An 18,671-nucleotide genomic window follows, 5' to 3' on the forward strand; every position below is an offset into this window, starting at 1 on the left:
ATTCCTTCTCTCCAGAGATGCTGCCTGATCCAGCATTTGTCTTTTTGTCTATTGTCTTTTTACCTATTTTTAATATTGTCTTTTTACCTTACTAATGTCATTTTTCATTTCGTTGGGTTGTTTAAATTAATACTGACTAGCTAATTAAATTATTGCATCGTATGGGAGGCGCATTCCCAATCTCGTTGTACCCCTGTACAATGACAATAAAGATGTATTGTATTGTATTGTATCTTATTTATCCTTGGAATGTTACTGCTGAGGTGACCCGTTGTCTTGTCAAATACATTTCATTGTACCGTTGACCCTGTTGCAACCTACACATGACAAATAAAATTTATTATTATTATTTTGTGTCTCCCTTCGATTTAAACCAGCATCTGCAGTTATTTTTCCTAAACAACAATAGCATGAGGGACTACACGTTTATAAGCCTAACAGCGGCGGTTGGTGCAGTATCAACAAGACAACCATCCTTGCTGCAAGCAGCAATGGAAAGCATATGTGGGGGGGATCATACAGCGAAACAATTAACCGACTTTATCCCAATGCATTGCTTTAGTTGCTATGTTCCCAATGTTGGGCGAGTCCAGAACCAGGGACCACAGTCTAAGATTAAAGGGGAGGCCATTTAAAAGTGAGGTGAGAAAGAACTTTTCCACCAAGAGAGTTGTGAATTTGTGGAATTCTATGCCACAGAAGGCAGTGGAGGCCAATTCACTGGATGTATTTAAAAGAGAGTTGGATGGAGCTCTAGGGACTAGTGGAATCAAGGTATATGGGGAGAAGGCAGGCACGGGTTAAAGATTGTGGATGATCAGCCATGATCACAATGAATGGTGGTGCTGGCTCGAAGAGCCAAATGGCCTCCTCCTGCACCTATTTTCTATGTTTCTATGCTATTTCCATTATGCATATTGGAGTCCAGAGTGTTTTATTGTCATATTTCCCAGAGAGAACAATGGGATTCTTACTTGCAGCAGCACAACAGATATCTGTATAGAAAAGGCATTCTGGCCTTCCATCACAGTGAGGAGGTGACTGACTGTGGTGGATGTTTCTTTTTTGTTGGTTTGTGATTGTGTGTGTTATTGCTTATTTTTATTGCTCTTATTGTTGGACTGTGGGTAATGGAATCTCGTCCAAAAGACATTTTTGGATGACAATAAAGAAAATAAAGAGCTCAGAGGACTATCGGAACACAGCTACCAGCCTTGGAGCGCATCAACAACACACGATGCCTCAGAAAAGCCACCAGCATCCACAAAGACTCTTCACACCCCTGCAACAGTCTGTTCGAACTTCTACCATCGGGCAGACGATACAAGGCCTTCTACGCCCGCACCTCCAGACTCAGGAACAGCTTCATCCCCAGGGCCATAGCTGCCATGAACCGGTCCTGCTGAGCCGGATGGTCACATCGCACAGCGAACCGGCACAGATCTACTTGCACTTTATTCTGTTTTAAAACTGTTCTAATTTGTTTCATTGGGTTGTTTAAATTAATACTGACTAGCTAATTAAATTATTGCATCGTATGGGAGGCGCATTCCCAATCTCGTTGTACCCCTGTACAATGACAATAAAGATATATTGTATTGTATTGTATTCTGATTCTGACAACAGATATCCCCGGGGTGCCGGCACCCCGCGTGCGTATTATGATCATTCCCCGGGGTGCCGGCACCCCGCGTGCGTATTATGATCATTCCCCGGGGTGCCGGCACCACGCGTGCGTATGATGATCAACCCCGGGGTGCCGGCACCCCGCGTGCGCACGATGATCATTCCCCGGAGTGCCGGCACCCCACGTGCGCGCGATGATCATCCCCCGGGGTGCCGGCACCACGCGTGTGTACGACGACCATTTCCCGGGGTGCCGGCACCCCGCGTGCGCACGGTGATCACTCCCCGATGTGCCGGCGCCCCGCGTGCGTACGGCCGTCATTTACCGCGGGCGGCGCCGGCACCGCGCCTGCCCACTGCACGGCCTGCCCTCTGACTTCCCGGCGGGCGCCGCGTGCGGAGGCCTAGTCGCTCGGTGCGGAGCCTGGGCTAGGAGTAGACTCGGTATCCGCGCCCGGCGCCGCACGGAGATCGCGGCCATGAGCGCCATCGAGCAGATGAGAGCCAACGTGGGGAAGCTGCTGAAGGGCATTGACCGGTGAGTGAGGCGATGGAGGTGGGGGGGGACTAGGCTGGGACGTGGGGGACTGGACTGCAGGCAGACAGATGGATGGATGGATGGATGGATGCTGGCTGACACAAAATGCCGGCGGAGTAACTCAGACAGCGGGACGGGACGGGACGGGCAGCACCAAGGCATCTCTGCTGGAGAGAAGGGATGGGTGACGGCGTTCAGGGTCTCGACCCTTCTTCACACCCATTCCCTCTCCAGAGATGCTGCTCTCGCCCCGCGGTGGAGTTACACCTGGGCTCCTGGGCTCCTGGGCACCTGGGCTCCTGGGCACCTGGGCACCTGGGCTCCTGGGCACCTGGGCACCTGGGCTCCTGGGCTCCTGGGCACCTGGGCTCCTGGGCACCTGGGCACCTGGGCTCCTGGGCACCTGGGCACCTGGGCTCCTGGGCACCTGGGCACCTGGGCTCCTGGGCACCTGGGCTCCTGGGCACCTGGGCTCCTGGGCACCTGGGCTCCTGGGCTCCTGGGCACCTGGGCTCCTGGGCACCTGGGCACCTGGGCACCTGGGCTCCTGGGCTGGGACCGACAGGGCAGGCAAGAGTGTTTTATTGTTTAATGTCCCAGATAGAACAATGATATTCGTGCTTGCAGCAGCACAACAGAATAATACACTAGACAATATAATAAACAAGAAGGAGAAAAAAGTTCAGTGTGTGTGTATATAAAGTATATATACGCATATTCACAGACATATATGTGTGTGTATATATATATACGTGTGTGCGTGTATATATATACACACACGCATATTCACAGACATATATGTGTGTATATATATATATACGTGTGCGTGTATATATATATACACACATGCATATTCACAGACATATGTGTATATATATATATATATACGTGTGTGCGTGTATATATATATATATATACGTGTGCGTGTATATATATACACACACGCATATTCACAGACATATACGTGTATATATATATACACACATATTCACACACATGTGTGTATATATATGTGTGTATATCTGCATATTCACATACATGTATGTGTGTGTATATATATGTGTGTGTATATATGTGTGTATATATATACGCATATTCACAGACATATATATGTGTATATATACATCTAAGTATAGGCATATTCACAGACATATGCGTGTGTGTATATATATAAAAGTATATATACACATATTCACAGACATGTGTGTGTGTATATATGCATATTCACAGACGTGTGTGTGTATATATATATAATATATATATATATATATACACACACACGTCTGTGAATATGCATATATACGTCTGTGAATATGCATATATACGTGTGCGTGTGATATATATATATATAAAATATACACACGCATACATAATACATCTGAAGAAGTTTATAGCCCAACAGCGGCGGTTGGTGCAGTATCGACAAGACCCGAAACATCACCGATTTCTTCAGAGATGCTGCCTGTCCCGCTGAATTACTCCAGCTTTTTGTGTCTTATCTTCGGCGGACCGTTCTGTTAGTGTTCGATTCCACTCGGAGGCCACGACATTCGGATAATCCAGCAAGACTCTGGAACCAAGATTGCCGAAAATGTTGTGACTTTGAAAAGACGACAATTCCACCTCTGCTTCCTCCCACAGGTATAATCCTGAGAATCTATCGACTTTAGAAAGATACGTGGAGACTCAGGCCCGGGAGAATGCTTATGATCTGGAAGCCAATCTGGCGGTTCTTAAACTGTAAGTATACCTCTTATCATCAATGGTCAGTGATTTGAAGCATCCTCTCTCCAAGAAGCCACCTGTTGAATATTTTCCAACACCTTTTTCAGGTGTCTACAATATCGTGCTTGTTGCATTAATCCATTTGCTGTCTATTTTCCGCGCAGGTATCAGTTCAATCCCGCTTTCTTCCAGACGACTGTAACCGCGCAAATCTTGCTGAAAGCCCTGACGAACCTGCCACACACAGACTTCACCCTCTGCAAGTGTATGATCGACCAGACCCATGTATCCTTACCCAAGAGGCAGCAAGCTTGTACTGTGCATAGTTGGGTTTTTATCATGGGTATGGTGATGGTGGGGCGGGCAGGATTAGAACGTAACAGCCTAATTTTCCGGCATTATTTCTGTGCCATCTTGAAAACACAACCTCTTGCCTCCCCATGATGGTCCTTGATTTTTGTTTAATCTTCCCTTCTGGTCTTTTTCAGCATCAAAGAATGAAGTACAAACCAGGAACTGCTGTGCAGATACTGGTTTATACCAAAGATAGACCCAAAGTGCTAGAGTAGCTCAGCAGATCAGGCAGCATCTCTGGAGAAAAAGGATGGGTGATTGCTTCTGAAGACGGGTCCGGTCCTGAAACGTCAACCATCCTTTTTCTCCAGGGGATGTTACCTGACCCGCTGAGGTACTCCAGCTCCAGTACTTTGTGTCTATCAGAGAAGGATGTGCTGCCCCACGTTTCGATCCTTGGCTGTTTAAAAAATGCATTTAAAAAGGGCATAAAAAGTGTTTGACTTTGGTTTCAACAACAACAATAAATATTATAAGAAATTATTGGTTATTCTAAGTAAACAACACCAAGATAGTTCAAAAACCAAAGTATGTAAAATAACTGCAGTAGGGCCCAATCTGATTTGGCTGTGTGCTGAGGTGGGATTGTGCAGGGTGGTTCAAGAACCTGATACTCGATGGGAGGAAACCATTCTTGAACCTAGAACCTGGAGGTATCTATTCTCAGGCTCCTGATAAATCGTTCACTACTGCGTGGGGTTAACAAAATGCCAAGAACATCCCGTTAACCCCAGAGTGATCAAAGTCCATGTCTAATTGATCTGGTGATGCTGTTGAGCAGTTGGCTAGGTTTGCTCGACACAGAGAGTTGCAGGCAGTGTAAACGTTGAAGATTGTGCGTTTCAACCCTTAAGCCTCTTCACCTAGAGCCCTGCTGAAAGGGCAGCCACGGTGGCACAACGGTAGCGTTGCTGCCCTACAGCACTTACAGTGTCAGTAACTCGGGTTCGATCCCGACTACGGGTGCTGTCTGTACGGAGTTTGTACGTTCTCCCCGTGACCGGGTGGTTTATCTCAGAGATCTTCGGTTTCCTCCCACACTCCAAAGACGTGCAGGTATGTAGGTTAATTGGCTTGGTGTATGAGTAAAATTGTCCCTAGTGTGTGTAGGGTACTGTTAATGTGTGGGGATCGCTGGTCGGTGCGGACTCGGTGGGCCGAAGGGCCTATTTTCGCTCTGTATCTGTAAAACTAAAACTAAAGTATGGAGACGTGGACTTTCTTAACCAAGCAAACACAGCAAGAGGAGCGGCCAATCCAACAAATCCTAAATCTAGGTGACCTCTTGGAGACTTGCCACTTCCAAGACTTCTGGGTGAGTAAGATGTCGTTGGGTTAATTCACCTTTGAGAGTCTCCTTGATAGTATGCTTGATAGTAGTTGTGTTTTATCTGGGAAACCCTTACCTCTGTAGAGGCATTGCATTCGATGACTTTGGAATTCAATTCGTAGTATAAGAAAATAACCGCACATGCTGGTACAAATCGAAGATATTTATTCACAAAATGCTGGAGTAACAGATGCTGCCTGACAGGCAACAATGATTCTGCAAGGATGTAACTGCTGGAGACCTACAGTCCATTGAATTGAATTCCAAGGTATTTATTCACAAAATGCTGGAGTAACTCAGCGGGTCAGGCAGCATCTCTGGAGAAAAGTGATAGGTGATGTTTCGAGTTGAGAGCCTTAGACCTTTTCCTATTTCAAACTCCAATCCCTTTGCAATAAAGGCCAATATGCCACCAGCCCATTTGCTCTCTTATCAATAGACAATAGGTGCAGGAGTAGGCCATTCGGCCCTTCGAGCCAGCACCGCCATTCAATGTGATCATGGCTGATCATTCTCAATCAGTACCCCGTCCCTGCCTTCTCTCCATACCCCCTATCATTAAGAGCTCTATCTAGTTCTCTCTTGAATGCATTCAGAGAATTGGCCTCCACTGCCTTCTGAGGCAGAGAATTCCACAGATTCACAAGTGTCTGACTGAAAAGGTTTTTCCTCACCTCTGTTCTAAATGGCCTATCCCATATTCTTAAACTGTGGCCCCTTGTTCTGGACTCCCCCAACATTGGGAACATGTTTCCTGCCTCTAACGTGTCCAACCCCTTAATAATCTTATACGTTTCGATAAGATCCCCTCTCATCCTTCTAAATTCCAGTGTATACAAGCCTAGTCGCTCCAGTCTTTCAACATATGACAGTCCCGCCATTCCGAGAATTAATCTAGTAAACCTACGCTGCACGCCCTCAATAGCGAGAATATCCTTCCTCAAATTTGGAGACCAAAACTGCACACAGTACTCCAGGTGCGGTCTCACTAGGGTACAACTATCTATCTATTTCCTACACTTGCCGGCTAACTTAGTCTGATTGATGCCCAAGAACGCCCAGGCCCATCTGCATTTCACTGATTTGCAGACTTTATCCACTTTGATAATTTGCTTTTGATTCTCTTACCGGAATACATGCCATCACACTTTCCCAGATTAAACTCCACTTGCCAAGATATCGCCCACTCACTCTATCTATATCCTGTTAGAGAGTCACAATATGCTCTTCACAACTTGCCTTGCCAACTCAGCCTGGGCCGGGTGAAGAGCGCAGGAGTCCAGATGACACGGTGCTTTTAATTAAAAGATGAATGAGAGCAGTTAGCAAGAGGGGGAGAGTAAAAAAAAAAAAAAACCATGCTGTGACAGTGAGATGTGAAACATGGTATTTTCTGAAAATATAAAAATATAAAATGCTTGACGCTAGTGTCTGTTGAGAGCCAAACCCAAATTAATGCTACAGATGGATGTCAGGTGTAGTTGACATAACAGTGAGAGTCTGTGGACTTGCAATGGATATCAGTCTTTAAAGATACAGTGCAGATACAGGTACTTCAGCACACTGAGTCCGTGCTGACCAGTGTTCACTAACACTATCCGACACACTAGGGACATTTTATTCATTTTTACCGAAGCCAATTAACCTACAAACTTGTACATCTTTGGAGTGTGGGAGGAAACCGGAGAAAACGCACGCAGTCACAGAGAACGAACAAACGCCATACAGAGAGCTCTCGCAGTCAAGATCGAACACGGGTTTCTGGTGCTGTAAGGCAGCAACTCTACCGCTACCCCAGTGCTTCTTAAACTGGTGAATGGTTCACCCAAGGGTGAAGAAACTAAAGAGGTCATGAAGGGTGAATGACTGAATATGTATAAAATTATACACAAGAGAGAATAAGACGAAAATTACCAAAAAAAACATAAGAAAATGTAGTCGAGGGTGGATGAAATTTTGTGCTATCAAGACTCAAGGGTGAATTGAGTTTAAGAAGCACTGCGCTGCGCCACCGTGCCACCCCAAATGAAGATGGAGAAGTAAGGGAAAGGAAGAGGAGTCATATATGGATGACAGGCAGACCACTGGTTATTAATGTCCAAGTTACAGGCACCCATAATTGAGCCCTCGTAGTATTCTCAAATTCAAAAGTCTGACGTACATACATACGTTTATTCCTATGAGCAGCAGAACTAGTTTCCCCCCTCCACTTTTAATCATTGTTTTTTCTTTATCAGTTCTCTGTGCTTTTGCTGTCATTCGTTACAATACTGTGGAGATGTGGTTGTCATATCGAGTGATTTTGTGTTTTCTTTGGCACTTGTGGATGAAGTCTGTAAAAATGGAACCTGTTCGTTACATAGAAACATAGAAAATAGGTGCAGAAGTAGGCCATTCGGCCCTTCGAGCCTGCACCGCCATTCAATATGATCATGGCTGATCATCCAGCTCAGTAGCCTGTACCTGCCTTCTCTCCATACCCCCTGATTCCTTTAGCAAAAAGGGCCACATCTAACTCCCTCTTAAATATAGCCAATGAACTGGCCTCAACTGCCTTCTGTGGCAGAGAATTCCACAGACTCACCACTCTCTGTGTGAAGAAATGTTTTCTCATCTCGGTCCTAAAAGACTTCCCCCTTATCCTTAAGCTGTGACCCCTGGTTCTGGACTCCCCCAACATCGGGAACAATCTTCCCGCATCTAGCCTCTCCAACCCCTTAAGAATTTTATATGTTTCTATAAGATCCCCCCTCAGTCTTCTAAATTCCAGCGAGTACAAGCCCAGTCTATCCAGTTTTTCCTCATATGAAAGTCCCGCCATCCCAGGGATCAATCTGGTGAACCTTCTCTGTACTCCCTCTAAGGCAAGAAAGTCTTTCCTCAGGTTAGGAGACCAAAACTGCACACAATACACCAGGTGCGGTCTCACCAAGGCCCTGTACAACTGCAGCAGAACCTCCCTGCTCCTAAACTCAAATCCTCCTGCTATGAATGCCAACATACCATTTGCTTTCTTCACTGCCAGCTGCACCTGCACGCTTGCTTTCAATGACTGGTGCACCATGACACCCAGGTCACATTGCATCTCCCCTTTTCCCAATCGGTCACCATTCAGGTAATACTCTGCTTTCCTGTTCTTGTTCTGAAGAAGGGTCTCGACCCGAAACATCGCCCATTCCTTCTCTCCTGAGATGCTGCCTGACCTGCTGAGTTACTCCAGCATTTTGTGAATAAATACCTTCGATTTGTACCAGCATCTGCAGTTATTTTCTTATACTATTACTCCATGATTAACTTCTCTTCCCATCGCCACCCAGCGCAATCTCGAAGAAAATGCAGAGCTGATTGATGGAATAACGAGCTTTGAAGATTCAGTGCGTAAATGTGAGTACATCATGATCACAAGCTCTTTAGACTTTTCTGGTAAATGGAGAAGAGGGAAGGGGGGGGGGGGGGGGAGATCATGGAAGAGGATATGCATATCCCAGATCCTGCCGGTGGTGTTCTTAGATGGCGACATCATTATGCAGAAGGAGCAACAGCAGCAGCAGATATTTGCATAGCTCCTTTAAGAGCCCAATGCCTTTCACAGCTTAACTATTTACTGGAGAAGATGAACCTCGCAGTTGCTGACTATTTTAGCTCTTCATTCCCATACTGACACTTTCTTGTCCCTGTGACTCCTCCATTGTCGGTGTGAGGCCACATGCAAACTGGAGGAACATCACCTCATATTCTGCTTGGGCACCTTATAGTATGAACATTGAATTCTCCAATTCTAGGTAACTACAAAACCTTCCCCTTCTCACTTCATCCCGTCCCCCAACCCACTCACATCTGCTTTGTGAAAAGGGAGCCCTCGCCTTGTCTAGTTTAATTCCATCTCTATGTGGTTGACTCGAACCCTCTGAAGCCTCAGCTCTAAAAGCAATCAGTGTATCTTGCTATTGAGGGCGTACTAGGTTAATTCCCGGAATGGCGGGACTCATATGTTGAAAGACTGGAGCGACTAGGCTTGTATACACTGGAATTTAGAAGGATGAGAGGGGATCTTATTGAAACGTATAAGATTATTATGGGGTTGGACACGTTAGAGGCAGGAAACATGTTCTCAATGTTGGGGGAGTCCAGAACAACGTTGAAAAGAATACAGTTTAAGAATAAGGGGCAGGCCATTTAGAACGGAGATGAGGAAAAACTTTTTCAGTCAGAGAGTTGTGAATCTGTGGAATTCTCTGCCTCAGAAGGCAGTGGAGGCCAATTCTCTGAATGCATTCAAGAGAGAGCTAGATAGAGCTCTTAAGGATAGCGGAATCAGGGGGTATGGGGAGAAGGCAGGAACGGGGTACTGATTGAGACTGATCAGCCATGATCACATTGAATGGCGGTGCTGGCTCGAAGGGCCGAATGGCCTCTTCCTGCACCTATTGTCTATTGTTATCCAAATAGTCACTTTTTGCAACAATTCCTCGGCCGTTATGGAGGAGCCACGAATGTTCATCAATCCTGTGTATCTGCTCAGGAGTAAGTAAGATTATGATCTTTCCCGAGAGAGAGGGACTAGTCATCCGTGGCAACAATCTGGGTTGTAGATTGATAATTGTACGACCTCTTTAAAAGTAAAGTCGTAATTTTGGGTAGAAGAAACATTGGTTGTGATGAATGGCATTGTGTTAAATCGATGTGCAAAGGAAGCACTTTGGCTGCATAGTCGGTGGAGTTAGTGTTACTGTATTTCCAGTCGATATAAGTCATCTATCTGGGAAGAAACCAACTGCTTGCCGGAGTTATTCTTTCCAGGACATGCCGTAACCTGTTGGAACTCTTCCCACAGTTATCTGCCATGTCGTTGGAATCACGTACCAAACAATAGAGAAATGGCTGCTGGCTGAAATGTTAGGAGAACTAACAGGTAAGGTTAATGTGGGTCTTTGGGGCAAATGCCCTAGACTGTGGTGATAATCTCAGCAGAGAAGTGCTTTTAGACTAGCTTTAAATACAAACCAATATATTGTAAACGCCACAGAAATACGTCTCGTTTTCACCCCTCCCTTCAAGTTTTACATGATATCCTTGATTTATTCCTTCTTTCTAAGGACTTTAAACTGTAAAGATTACAGAGATACAGCATGGAAACAGGCCCTTCAGCCCACCGAGTCTGTGCCAACCAGCAATCACTCGTTACACTAACGCTGTCCTAAACAATAGAGAAAAATCACAATTTAGCCAAAGCCAATGGAACCTACAAACCTGTATGTCTTTGGATGAACACATGGGTTTCTCCGGATGCTGTGGTTTCCATGGTCCAAAGACGTACAAGTTTGTAGGTTAATTAGCCTCGGTAAAAAAACGATTGCAAGATGTCCCTAGTGTAGCATAGTGTTAGTGAAAGGGGTGATCGCTGTTCGGCGTGGACTCGGTGGGCTGAAGGGCCTGTTTTCGCACTGTAGAGTCTAATGTGTAAAGTCTTACTAAAGTAAAATCTAATTCCACACCTCATTACAAGGTGCAGCACAGGAACAGGTCCTTCGACGCACAATATCTGTGCCGGACACAATATTAATCTCATTGGTACTGCAGGGTAGCACATTTAACAATGCATTGGAAAGACGGATTGGCAGTCCTCCTGAATAATCCGTGGCGTAATTTTTCCGAATGTCTTCAGATTCCCAGTTGCAAGTTTGGATGAGCAAGTACGGGTGGACCGAGTCTGAACCTGAGAAAATCTTCATCTGCAACCAAGAAGAAAGTATCAAGCCCAAAAATATTGTGGAGAAGATAGATTTTGACAGTGAGTAAATGGTGTCGCGGGTGGAGCCGATGGTCGTCTTGAATGTGCATGTGTTTCAGATTCAGGCTGAGAATGTTTGCTGATGCGTGCTGTTTTCTGGTTTCAGGTGTAGCCAGTATCATGGCACCATCACAGTGACCTGCTGATCGACACACCAAGGCTCCTCAGTTTCGTGTTCGGAAGAAAATACTAATTATTGCTAATAAATAAAAACTTGAAAATGCATGCATCGTCTGATCTAACAAAGTTGTCAATTGAAGAAACTGTTGGGGTCAAATTGTGGGGAACATCCCTTCATCTCTTGAATTACTTGTTTTTTGTAACTTGATTTTTTCTTTAAACAATCCTCTTGCTCATTGCTTGCTTGATTGTTATTCGTTGTGCTTTCAAACACTTGTCTCCTCTCTGGTGTCTCCTTTTTCAAATATTCCTTTGAAAATATTCCACATCTCTTTGACCACTTGTGTGCAGGAAGGAACTGCAGATGCTGGTTTATACCAAAGACAAGCACAAAATGCTGGAGTAACCAAGCAGGTCTAAGCAGCACTAGGCAACATCCCTGGAGAAAAGGAACGGGCACCCTTTTAAGTCGGAAGCCTTGCAGTCTGAAGAAGGGTTCCGACCCAAAATGTCTTGTATTCCTTTTCTCCATGGATGCTGCCGGACCCGCTGAGTTACTCCAGCACCCTGTGTATGTCTTTGACCACTATCTTCATTGATTGGTAGAGTCTGGAGCTTGTACGTTAATAAGTTCCAGGAGCAGAATTAGGCCATTCGGCCCATCAAGTCAACTCTGCCATTCAATCATGGCTGATCTATCTTTCCCTCTCAACCCCATTCTCCTGCCTTCTCCCCGTAATCCCAGACACCCGTGCTAATCAAGAATCTATCATCTGGAGCTGGAATTGTAGTTTCCGAAAAGGCAATCTGTTATTTAGGACTGAGAAATATTTTTTTTTACTCGATGTAAGGACCTTTGCAGACCGCTGTGTGGGAAGTTGGAGTCAGAGGGCAGGCCCAAAGGAGGGCAATCAAAGAACTTGCAAATGCCGCCGAACGGAGCAGTCACTGGCTGTGGCTGAAAAGAAAAGATGCTGTCTAGGCTGCCACGTGACTATCTAGAGGCTAACCATAAGACACACACCCAGGTCTGGTCACCCTGCGGTGGTCCTGCCTCGACCGAGGGTGTCTTGTGATAAAAGGCCAAAACACCCAGTGACGTTGAGGTACACAACCGGAGGAGATGTCTGAATGGTAGCAACATCACCTAGTGGTCACTCCCAAGAACAACACCAGTCAATTGTAGTGCAAACCTTAGGGATTGTAACATCTAGTCCTACTAATCAATCTGCTCAGATAATGAAACAGTGCCTGTCTGCACGAAGCAAGACCAGGTCTATGATAAGGCATGGGATAAGTTCAGTGCTGAACTGGAGATTTTAAATTTCAGTCTTCACATACTCTCCCTTTCCCTTTCCTCCCTCACAGAGGCACACACCTTCACACAAGGCATTCCAACCACCTCATGGTCTAAAGCACGCTATCATTCCAGGTAACAGCACAGGAACAGGCTCTTCTGTGTCGAACATAATGTCAAGGTAGTCACCCACCACCAGCAGCTCAGGGGGAGGGATGATGGCCACCATTAACCGGAGGCTCAACTGGACTGACCGCATTAGTTCACCAGGGACAAGAGTAGATTGGAAGTTACGTTTTCTGCGCTGAAACTAAATTTGATTTCCTTAAAGCCTCGACACATCTACAGGGGATGTGATGGAAGAGTCTCCAGCTGATCGAACGTGCTGCTCCAACAACGTCCAGGACAATGCCCCTGGTAGACGGCACACTCTCCACCCTAAGCACCAGCTTCCTCCACCTCCAGCATGGTGGGGTTTCCACGTTCTCCCTGGGACCACGTGGGTTTCCTCGGGTGCTCTGGTTTCCTCCCACGTCCCAAAGACGTGCCAGTTTATAGGTTAAATGGCCTCCATACAAATTGCCCCTGGTGTGTCTGGAGCGGATGAGAAAGTGAGATAACATTGAACTAGAGTGAATGGGTTGCACAGTGGTAGAGTTGCTACCTTACAGTGCCAGGGACCCGGGTTCAATCTCGAGTGGGTGCAGTTTGTACATTCTCCCTGTGACTCTGGTTTCCTCCCATATGCCAAAGACGAATAGGTTTGTAGGTTGATTGGCTTTGGTGCACAATATTGTAAATTGTCCCGAGTGTTTAGGATACAATTAGTGCATGGGGTGGTCGGCATGGACTAGGTGGCCGATGGGCCAGTTTTCGCGCTGTATCTCGAAAGTAAGAGGTGATCGGTGATTGGTGTGGACTTGGGCTGATTTCATGCGGTATCCCATAACAGTAAAGCACCTCCCAAACCCCCCATCCCCTGCCAACAAGTAGGGCCAGGGTAGTGAGCACATGGGAACATCACCGTAGAGGCCTGAACTACTATACTGCATGGGTGACGCTTGGATTATTTTTGATCGCACTTTAGTGGCTTTACCTTGTACTAAACGTTATTCCCTTATCATGTATCTACACTGTAAATGGCTCGATTGTAATCATGTATTGTCTTTCCGCCAACTGATTAGCACGCGACAAACGTTTTCACTGTACCTCGGTACACGTGACAATAAACTAAACGGAAACTGAGGTTCCTCACCAAGATGCAGACTGTCCTGGTCTGGAAACAACGCTGTTCCTTCATTGTCACAAGAGTCCAAATCCTGGAACTCCATTCCGAACAGCAGTGAGGACACCTTCACCAGATAGTTCCTCTGTCCCTCTCTTCCCCTTCCCAGTTCTCCCTCCATCTTCCTGTCCCCACCTATATCCTTCCTTTGTCCCGCCCCCCTGACATCAGTCTGAAGAAGGGTCTCGATCCGAAACGTCACCCATTCCTTCTCTCCTGAGATGCTGCCTGACCTGCTGAGTTACTCCAGCATTTTGTGAATAAACACCTTCACTAGAAGGTCTGCTGCTGGTTGAAGCAGACGTTCATGCCTACCTTCTCAAGGTCGATTAGAGATGGTTATTAAGTGGATCATTAAATAGAGTAAAGGGGAAGATACAGAGTGCAGAACATGGCTCTCATCAATGTAGCGCACCAGTTCCAGGGACAAAAGCCCAATGTCCACAATGGGGTAGAGGTGAATTGGACAGTACTCCAACCGATGGAAGGACCGTTCAGAAGCCGAATAACAGGAAGCTGTTCTTGAGAAAAGTAGTTGATGCAGGTACAACAACAACATTTAAAAGATACAGAGTGCAGAATATAGTTCTCAACAATGTAGTCAGTCTGAAGAAGGGTCTCGACCCGAAACGTCACCCATTCCCTCTCTCCTAGATGCTGCCTGACCTGCTGAGTTACTCCAGCATTTTGTGGTACCAACAATGTAGTACATAAATTTCATAGACAAATTCCAATGTTTGCAAAGGGGTAGAGGTGAACTACATGGAACCTGAGCCTGGAAAGACACAGAATGCTGGAGTAACAGCTGGACAGGCAGTATCCCTGGAAAAACATGGATAGGTGCGTTTCAGTTAGGAACACTTCTTCCTAGCTGATGGAACTCAAGGCACCAGGTCCAGGTAACTTGCCGTGTCTATCTTCGGTTTAAACCAGCATCTGCAGTTCCTTCCTACACAAGTCCAGGTAACATGTTTGGGAAAGAACTGCAGGTGCCAATTTACACCAAAAATAGACACAAAATGCTGGAGTAACTCAGCGGGCCAGGTAACATCTGGAGAGATGCTGCCTGACCAGCTGAGTTGTCCCAGCATTTGGTGTCAATCTTAAATCCAGAGAATCTCTTTAGCGTCCTTTCCAACTTAATCAGAATCAGAATAGCCTTTATTGTCATCCAAAAATGTCTTCTGGACGAGATTCCATTAGCCACAGTCCAACAATAAGGGCAATAAAAATAAGAATAACACACACAATCACAAACCAACACAAAACAAAGAAGAAACATCCATCACAGTGACATCCAAATGGCCAGGACCATCTGAGTCTTTGCATTCTCTGAGCCAAACTGTGGGTTACAAATGGTGGTGAGTGGAATGTTGGCATTCATAACGAGAGGAGTTGAGTATAGGAGCAAAGAGGTCCTTCTGCAGTTGTACAGGGCCCTAGTGAGACCGCACCTGGAGTATTGTGTGCAGTTTTGGTCTCCAAATTTGAGGAAGGATATTCTTGCTATTGAGGGCGTGCAGCGTAGGTTTACTAGGTTAATTCCTGGCATGGCGGGACTGTCCTATGTTGAAAGACTGGAGCGACTGGTTCTAACATGTCCAACCCCTTAATAATCTTATACGTTTCGATAGATCTTATCGAAACGTATAAGATTATTAAGGGGTTGGACATGTTAGAGGCAGGAAACATGTTCCCAATGTTGGGGGAATCCAGAACCAGGGGCCACAGTTTAAGAATAAGGGGTAGGCCATTTAGAACAGAGATGAGGAAAAACTTTTTTAGTCAGAGAGTTGTGAATCTGTGGAATTCTCTGCCTCAGAAGGCAGTGGAGGCCAATTCTCTGAATGCATTCAAGAGAGAGCTGGATAGAGCTCTTAAGGATAGCGGAGTCAGGGGGTATGGGGAGAAAGCAGGAACGGGGTACTGATTGAGAATGATCAGCCATGATCACATTGAATGGCGGTGCTGGCTCGAAGGGCCGAATGGCCTACTCCTGCACCTATTGTCTATTGATCACATTGAATGGCGGTGCTGGCTCGAAGGGCTGAATGGCCTCCTCCTACACCTATTTTCTATTGTATATTGTGAGGCTTTCAGGCTGAGGAAGGGTTTCGATCCGAATTCCTTCTCTCCAGAGATGCTGCTTATCACTCTGTGAGTTACTCCAGCATTTTGGTGTCTATTTGCAGGCCAGGCTGGCTGGTTGCCTTTTGCTTGTGGATGGAGTGGCACATTGGACAGAGAGGTTGCCCCACCCTCTCTCCCTGACGCGTTGCTGCAGTTCCTGGTCTCTCTCTCTCTCTTCCTGCATGGGAGTGTAAGTTGGGGGAGCTCTGCCCTTTTTTGCAACATGTACCCTGTGCCCTGGGGCGGCGGCAACGACGACCGCAGGCCGGGATTCTACGGCAGCAGGTCGGTGCTGTTGAGAAACTCCAACCTTGCGCCCATTCCTGGACCTCTGGGGCCCCCACCAAGAGCAGGACCCGGACAAGGGCTCTTTGAGGACCTGCAGTTCCCTGCAGACAACTCCTCCCTGCATGGCCCCGGACGCGCTGCTCGCTTCAACACTCTCGTCTCAGGCTGGAAGAGACCTCAGGTAAGTCAGAGAGTCCACGACCCTTGAGTAAAAGGGTCCCCACCCGAAACGTCACCTGTCCATGTTCTCCAGAGGTGCTGCCTGACCCACTGAGTTACTCCAGCACTCTGTGAAACGTCACCTGTCCATGTTATCCACAGATGCTGCCTGACCCACTGAGTTACTCCAGCACTCTGTGAAACGTCACATAGAAACATAGAAACATAGAAAATAGGTGCAGGAGTAGGCCATTCGGCCCTTCGAGCCTGCACCGCCATTCAATATGATCATGGCTGATCATCCAGCTCAGTATCCTGTACCTGCCTTCTCTCCATACCCCCGATCCCTTTAGACACAAGGGCCACATCTAACTCCCTCTTAAATATAGCCAATGAACTGGCCTCAACTACCTTCTGTGGCAGAGAATTCCACAGATTCACCACTCTCTGTGTGAAAAAAAAACTTTCTCATCTCGGTCCTAAAAGACTTCTTCCCCCTTATCCTTAAACTGTGACCCCTTGTTCTGGACTTCCCCAACATCGGGAACAATCTTCCTGCATCTAGCCTGCCTCACCATCCCTTCCCCCCGTGCCCGCTGGTCGTTGGTTCCCCTGCTCTCTGAGGAACAGAGTCCCAGCCCGCTCGACCACCCCACCCCTTCACCCCGTGCCGCCTGGTTCCCCTGCCCTGTGGTGTAGAGTGGAAGCCGTGCTCACCTGCCTCCCCACCCCTTCACCCCCTGCCCGTGCCCGCTGGCCTTGGGTCCCCCTGCCCTGCGGTGGTGTCCTGTCCATGTTCTCCACAGATGCTGCCTGACCCACTGAGTTACTGCAACACTCTGTGAAACGTCACCTGTCCATGTTCTCCAGAGGTGCTGCCTGACCCACTGAGTTACTCCAGCAAAGGTAGACACACACAAAACGCTGGAGTGACTCAGAGGGACAGACAGCATCTCTACAGTGTGACATTTCAGGTCGAGACCCTTCTTCAGAGGTGTTCTCCATGTTCTCCAGAGGTGCTGCCTACTCCAGCACTTTGTGTCGATCTTTTAAAATATAATCGTGCAACTGCTTTAAGCATAAGAAAATAACTGCAGATGCTGGTACAAATCGAAGGTATTTATTCACAAAATGCTGGAGTAACTCAGCAGGTCAGGCAGCATCTCAGGAGAGAAGGAATGGGTGACGTTTCGGGTCGAGACCCTTCTTCAGACTGCTTTAGGCAAATACATTACTGGAGGCAGCGAGGTGTGCCTAACTTTATAATATCTTGGGAACAGGAAGTAGCAAGGTATGGCAAGAAGTTGGCAGGTTGACAATAACTCGGAAATAGACAATAGACAAGGAGAGGGAAAGAATTGACCATCACTATACCACTTTGGGAATAGAGGTGGGAGAGCAAGGTAGGACTGTCAAATAGACAATAGGTGCAGGAGTAGGCCATTCGGCCCTTCAAGCCAACACCACCATTCAATGTGATCATGGCTGATCATTCTCAATCAGTACCCCGTTCCTGCCTTCTCCCCATACCCCCTGACTCCGCTATCCTTAAGAGCTCTATCTAGCTCACTCTTGAATGCATTCAGAGAATCGGCCTCCACTGCCTTCTGAGGCAGAGAATTCCAGATTCACAACTCTTTGACTGAAAAAGTTTTTCCTCATCTCAGTTCTAAATGGCCTACCCCTTATTCTTAAATTGTGGCCCCTTCTTCTGGACTCCCCCAACATTGGGAACATGTTTCCTGCCTCTAACGCGTCCAACCCCTTAATAATCTTATACGTTTCGATAAGATCTCCTCTCATCCTTCTAAATTCCAGTGTATACAAGCCTAGTCAATCCAGTCTTTCAACATATGACAGTCCCGCCATTCCGGGAATTAACCTAGTAAACCTACGCTGCACACCCTCAATAGCAAGAATATCCTTCCTCAAATTTGGAGACCAAAACTGCACACAGTACTCCAGGTGCGGTCTCACTAGGGCCCTGTACAACTGCAGAAGGACCTCTTTGCTCCTATACTCAACTCC

The 18,671-nt window shown here is 46.7% G+C and overlaps 2 protein-coding genes across 2 annotated transcripts in view; both read left to right on the forward strand.

Annotated features, from left to right (window-relative positions):
* Positions 1-2,002: 2,002 nt before the first annotated feature.
* Positions 2,003-11,720, forward strand: eif3k (eukaryotic translation initiation factor 3, subunit K). Its single transcript, XM_078430906.1, has 8 exons — positions 2,003-2,164; positions 3,806-3,904; positions 4,054-4,174; positions 5,484-5,558; positions 8,891-8,957; positions 10,408-10,485; positions 11,239-11,364; positions 11,471-11,720. The coding sequence occupies exons 1-8, from the start codon at positions 2,106-2,108 to the stop codon at positions 11,500-11,502; spliced, it is 657 nt and encodes a 218-aa protein (XP_078287032.1). The 5' UTR covers positions 2,003-2,105; the 3' UTR covers positions 11,503-11,720.
* A 4,665-nt stretch (positions 11,721-16,385) lies between these two features.
* The window catches only part of LOC144611668 (calpain-9-like), a 41,034-nt gene continuing 38,748 nt past the window's right edge, over positions 16,386-18,671 (forward strand). The window contains exon 1 of the mRNA XM_078430873.1: positions 16,386-16,665. Coding sequence (XP_078286999.1) covers positions 16,420-16,665 — 246 coding nt within the window. The 5' untranslated portion in view covers positions 16,386-16,419. The remainder of the gene's footprint in view (positions 16,666-18,671) is intronic.

This window comes from Rhinoraja longicauda, chromosome 41 (genome assembly GCF_053455715.1).
Source record: "Rhinoraja longicauda isolate Sanriku21f chromosome 41, sRhiLon1.1, whole genome shotgun sequence".
Taxonomy (NCBI): domain Eukaryota; kingdom Metazoa; phylum Chordata; class Chondrichthyes; order Rajiformes; family Arhynchobatidae; genus Rhinoraja; species Rhinoraja longicauda.

What these genes read in the sequence shown, in the direction of transcription:
- eif3k (XM_078430906.1), top strand. Translation starts at nt 2,106, where the DNA reads ATGAGCGCCATCGAGCAGATGAGAGCCAACGTGGGGAAGCTGCTGAAG. An exon ending in CTGCTGAAGGGCATTGACCG is followed by an intron (nt 2,165 to 3,805) that starts GTGAGTGAGGCG and finishes TTCCTCCCACAG; the next exon opens with GTATAATCCTGAGAATCTAT. An exon ending in GGAGAAGATAGATTTTGACA is followed by an intron (nt 11,365 to 11,470) that starts GTGAGTAAATGG and finishes TTCTGGTTTCAG; the next exon opens with GTGTAGCCAGTATCATGGCA.